The sequence below is a fragment of the Rutidosis leptorrhynchoides genome, chromosome 3 (genome assembly GCF_046630445.1).
Source record: "Rutidosis leptorrhynchoides isolate AG116_Rl617_1_P2 chromosome 3, CSIRO_AGI_Rlap_v1, whole genome shotgun sequence".
Lineage (NCBI taxonomy): Eukaryota > Viridiplantae > Streptophyta > Magnoliopsida > Asterales > Asteraceae > Rutidosis > Rutidosis leptorrhynchoides.
Genome location: NC_092335.1, coordinates 21658417 through 21660912, shown reverse-complemented (window position 1 = coordinate 21660912; position 2496 = coordinate 21658417). Strand labels below are relative to the sequence as shown.

At 33.9% G+C, this 2496-nt stretch overlaps 1 protein-coding gene across 1 annotated transcript; it reads right to left on the bottom strand.

The window, feature by feature from the left end:
• Positions 1–662: 662 nt before the first annotated feature.
• On the bottom strand, positions 663–1951 carry LOC139899755 (metalloendoproteinase 1-MMP-like). The gene is made up of 2 exons (XM_071882593.1): positions 983–1951; positions 663–764 (listed from the first exon to the last, which is right to left on the bottom strand). Exons 1-2 carry the CDS (start codon positions 1949–1951, stop codon positions 663–665), a joined length of 1071 nt encoding a protein of 356 aa, XP_071738694.1.
• Positions 1952–2496: the final 545 nt, after the last annotated feature.

Here is a 2496-nt window from a genome sequence, read left to right as displayed (position 1 = left end):
TTTGTAAAAATGTATCATATAGAGGTCAAGTATCTCGCGATGTAACCAACTATTGTGAATCGTTTATAATCGAAATGGACTTCGTCCGGATGGATTAGGACGGGGCATTTCACTATGTGCATGGAGTCATACGTGCTTTATTCGAGAAAACTTTGCATTCACAAAATCATCACCATGTATCTTATTTTGACTACATTGTCAACGGATGTATTATTGTAAACTATTATTTACGGTGATTGTCTATATGTAGAAATTTTCAGATGTCAAAAACCTTGAAATTAGATATTTATTTATGGTGTGCCTTTTTAAAAGAATGCAATGTTTATAAAACGTATCATGTATAGGTCAAAACCTCACTATGAAATCAATGAATAACGTACCGCGTCAATAGCGATTTTGACGGCTCGTTACAGTTTCCCACTTGAGGTGTGCTGGGTGTGTGCTAGGGAACACATGACCCCTACACGCCACCGTTAAACATGGTGTAAAAGTTTTAACCCTCGTCGAGGATGAATTAGAGTTTTTATAATAGAAACTGGTTCAATGTAAAAAAGAGGTTTCTAATCTTGGAAACCGATTTTAATTAAAAAGAGGTTTATAAAGTCTACAATATAACGGGTTTCTTTGTAAAAACTGGTTCCAAATTTCTGCCCATTTTAAAACTAGTCCTTATCTACTTTGGAAACCTGTTTTTTTTGACATTCATCAAGAAACGGGTTCTTATTAGGGTTCCTTTTCCCATTTTTTAGCAGTGATTTATTATTCTATACAAAATTTACACGAGGAGTTAAAGTGATATAATGGTAAATGATAAAATAAAATAAAGGATAAAACTAAAGGACTAAGTATCAAATAAAGAAGTATAACAAAAAAGTTAACGATAATATAAATGAATAGTCAGAATCACATTTATAAAATTAAGAATCAACTATCTAATCTAAATCTAAATATATAGAAAAATGTAAATGACTAACGAAGTCACCCACTTAACAACTGATCTTCCTCCCTCGGGTCCATAACTCGAAGAATCCGACTCCACAAACGCTTTATTCGGGTTAGGCCCATATATCTTCTGGATACCCTCCACATCATCAATATTAAGATCCGCTTTTTTAACTCCTCGTTTAAAATTCGGGTACATTATCGCTTTCTCAACAGAAGAATGACCCAACCCAAGTACATGCCCAATTTCATGAGTCGCAATTGACTCCAAATCGACACCCACTTTCGATTTATAATCAATGTTGACCCATGTTTCAGCGTCATCAAAGTGAAGCGCACGTGGAAAAGCATGTGCTAAGAACCCTAAAACGCCATCAAACGGTTGTCCATCACCGTGATCACCTTCATAAAAACCTATTTTGATATCCGCATTACCGTAATCATCTACTTCTTTAAATTTTAACGGAGTTACTGACGCCCACCGTGAAAACGAACGTCTTAAAACATCTTGTATGTCGTCGAAACTCAGGTAGTTGATCATATCCTTCGTTGAAAATGCGTACGTTATCTCTGTTTGATTGTCCCACTTCGGATAATCGAAATCCGAAAATATCGTATACTTACTACCAAGGTTGTCTATGGTTTTGTCAGAGACACCGCACCTGGGTGTCATGATTTCAGTGACGGTATTAGAGTCGAGTGTTCCTGTTATTGGTAACCCTAGTTTTTTTTGGTAGTTTAAGACCGCGGTTTCTAGGGTGTCGTCAAAGGTGTCGGTGAAGTTGTCGTTGAGGTAACCCAAACGATGGAAGTACTTTTTGAGCTCGGACAAGCCAGATAACTTGGCTCCTTTGCGAGCAACCACGAGCTCGGAGAATTTGTGCCACGTGGCATTCACGTTGTGGTTGTGGTTGAGTGGTGATATCGGAGTAACAGTTGTATTGGCATGGAAAACACATTGGAGAAGAAAGACAATGACAAAGATGTTGAAAAGGAAAATCATATGCATGGCTATTAATTAATTAAATTAGGAGTTTAGCTCTAATGCTTAATCATTAATCTTTATTTTATAATAATATACTATACTATTATATTACTTAATTTTGAACATATATCTATTTAATTTTGAACATATATCTATTTCTATAAATAAATAAATAATACTCCGTAGATATAAATGAAAGTTATGGAAATGAAATAATAAGTTAATGTTTGATCAATAATTTTTTGGAATGATAATCACTGTCAAAAATAATTTCAAGGTTAATGAGATATTCTTTACTTTTGGTAAATATTTGATTAATATTAATATAATTAGTTAATTAGCCCACAAAATCAATTTTTAAGTTTTTGTCGAACCTGCATGAATATATATGCCAAGTAACATGTGGGCTCCTACACATATAATAATTGGTTACTATATTGATTTCAGCCCAATTCATGTAAACAGGCTGATATAAAATAAGCCCAAACAACTACTCTCTTGTTACCAATATTATACTGTAATTTTTATTATATTTTACTGCATTTTTTTTAAAGACAAACTGGCATACT

Excerpts from the sequence above, each read along its gene's own strand:
- LOC139899755 (XM_071882593.1), bottom strand. The coding sequence starts at position 1,951 with ATGCATATGATTTTCCTTTTCAACATCTTTGTCATTGTCTTTCTTCTC. Across the intron at positions 765-982 it reads GAAGATCAGTTGTTAAGTGG|AATAATAAATCACTGCTAAA; the intron begins GTGACTTCGTTA and ends AATTTTGTATAG.